At 32.0% G+C, this 2,711-nt stretch overlaps 1 protein-coding gene across 1 annotated transcript in view; it reads right to left on the reverse strand.

Annotated features, from left to right (window-relative positions):
* Positions 1–1,499: 1,499 nt before the first annotated feature.
* Positions 1,500–2,711, reverse strand: part of LOC106471561 (glucoside xylosyltransferase 1-like) — a 22,538-nt gene continuing 21,326 nt past the window's right edge. Inside the window, exon 7 of the mRNA XM_013932165.2 lies at positions 1,500–1,714. Coding sequence (XP_013787619.2) covers positions 1,515–1,714 — 200 coding nt within the window. The 3' untranslated portion in view covers positions 1,500–1,514. The remainder of the gene's footprint in view (positions 1,715–2,711) is intronic.

Here is a 2,711-nt window from a genome sequence, read left to right on the forward strand (position 1 = left end):
CCCACTTTGAGAATAATAATGGCTGGAGATGGCTTGAATGGGTAATGAAGAAAAACTTTAATATAAGTTTATCATAACAGCAAATGTACAATTTACCTGATGATGACAAAACCTTGTTGAAAATGTTGTACATTTGCTGTTATGATAAACTTATATTAAAGTTTTTCTTCATTACCCATTCAAGCCGTCTCCAGGCATTAAAGAGGATTTATCCAATACAAAAAGCCTTTGCATGAATGTGGACACATTTACTGGGAACATGAACAAGTTGATAAAAAGGATTTGAAGATAAAAAAGGCTCACAAACCAAAAGTTTACAACCAAACTTTAAAATAATCAATGGTTGTTTACATGAGAAATATGGCTGAAGAAATTAAATCTCCCAATGCAGCTCCAGTAGATTTTTGTACCTTTGGTGCACTTAAGTGTGATTTTGGAAGCTAATATCCATATACAGTAGATGGCCTATAGAAAGTTTGTCAAGATGTGCGACATAAAATAAACCTCGCAATCTTTCAAAAAGTTTGTTACAATGGAAACTATAGTATTGGACAATACAGCTTACTAATCATAGCCATTAGACTAAGCACAGCCAATGATACAGAAATTGGGTAAAAATGCATTAACGGACCTGAATCATCATTCTTATAATGTATGACTAACCGCAATAATCTATAAACAGAATAATGTTGAAAAATAAATATTTTAATTCAGGTTATGCATTATCTCACACATGAAACTTAGGACTATTTATTCTCAATTGTTTTCTATTATTTGTTTTAGTGTTGGAGTTTTTCTGTTGGCAGAGTGGAAAGCATAATTATTTTTTTCTACAGAATATATTACTTACATATATTAAAAATTGTGAGATATTATTATGGTAATATTTCATTGAACAAAAGCAGAACTTCAAGAAACAATCAGCCAATATTAACATGTGTATAGTCGCCATCAAAATATTGTTCAGAAAATGCATAATGGAAACCATGTCACTTTATTTTAAACTTTTTGTTGAAAACTAGATTTTTTCGTATGATTTTTTTTTCTAAAGTGCATGAAAAACAAACTACTATCTTTATTGCAACAGTACTTCTTTAAATACAAGATTTGTAGAGTAATAAAAATGTATTCTGATCACAATCCCCGAAATCTATAAGTACACTAGTCTTAGGCCTAACATTAGTTAAGCCTTCATTAAGTATGGCCTATATTCGATAAAGAAATAAATCAACACTGTAAATTGTGTACATTTTTTGCTTTAGTTTAGTTAGGGCTAAACTTTACTGCACTTAATATTATCAATAAATAACCTTATTATGTTATTCTATAACCTAATGTTACATCTTTTTTTAAAAATTTTGATGAGCTTTTAATATGTTGTTGTACAAAATGTCTACTAAAGTATATTTACATCCACCTTTTGTTTACACTGGATGACATCAAGTGCACGTATATGCACATTTAGATAATAAAGGTGCACGTGCTCTTTCGGGATAGACAAAAATTGAGTATTATTATAATTGAAGAGAACAAACCCTTACCGAAGACATAATATCAAACACTGCTTTGAAAGTTGGTTGTTTCGTCTCGAAAAATGCCCCCCGGCTCCCATGGATGGCAGCAACACCTGTTCTTTCTGCACTCTTACACACACTGGTATACATGCAATGATCTGGTCTGTAGTTCCACTCGCAGCCAAACACAAGAACTTTATCTGAAACAGCACAAACTCAGCCATCAACTATTTCCTTAAAAATAACATAATGATGCATATATCTTGTTGCCTAAATATGTGGTCATATAGAGGACATCTGTGATTACTATGCACCACACTTTAACTGGAAACATGCATAATTTACCGTTGTAAGATGTGGTCATATAGAGGACATCTCTGATTACTATGCACCACACTTTAACTGGAAACATGCATAATTTACCGTTGTAAGATGTGGTCATATAGAGACATCTGTGATTACTATGCACCACACTTTAACTGGAAACACGCATAATTTACCATTGTAAGATGTGGTCATATAGAGGACATCTCTGATTACTATGTACCACACTTTAACTGGAAACATGCATAATTTACCGTTGTAAGATGTGGTCATATAGAGGACATCTCTGATTACTATGCACCACACTTTAACTGGAAACATGCATAATTTACCGTTGTAAGATCATTATGCCCCACACTTTAGCTGGAAACAAGTATAATTCACTATTGTAAGTTAGCTTATTCAGGGATATTTAAAGTATTCATTTAATCACAGTTAGTGTTTTTAAATCAACAGTCATGAGTGGACTTGAACAGCTTAAACTTTACACATATGCAAATAAAAAACACAGATTCAGTGAGAGGTAATTTTTACTTTTTATAATCTAGCTCCTCTCAAAGTTTTGACCATGAACTAAATTATGCTCTGATTGGAAGTTGATGTTAATAAGCAAACTCAAATTAAGTTATATGGGTTTTTTAAAAGTCCTTTTCAATCCACAATAAAGTAACCTAAAATAATTTAGGTGTGCAAATAATGTTACGATTTGTGCCTAAATCATTTTCCTTATTAAATATCGGACAAACTATTTAATGAAAATATGTGATCCACACGAGAGGGTACTGACAATTAAGGAAAGCATTAGACTTCTACGTTACAGATTTTCTTTTCAATTTTACCTGTGCCGATGAAGTCACATGAGTACCTAGGTCA

The sequence above is a fragment of the Limulus polyphemus genome, unplaced genomic scaffold (assembly GCF_000517525.1).
Source record: "Limulus polyphemus unplaced genomic scaffold, Limulus_polyphemus-2.1.2 Scaffold4699, whole genome shotgun sequence".
NCBI lineage: Eukaryota > Metazoa > Arthropoda > Merostomata > Xiphosura > Limulidae > Limulus > Limulus polyphemus.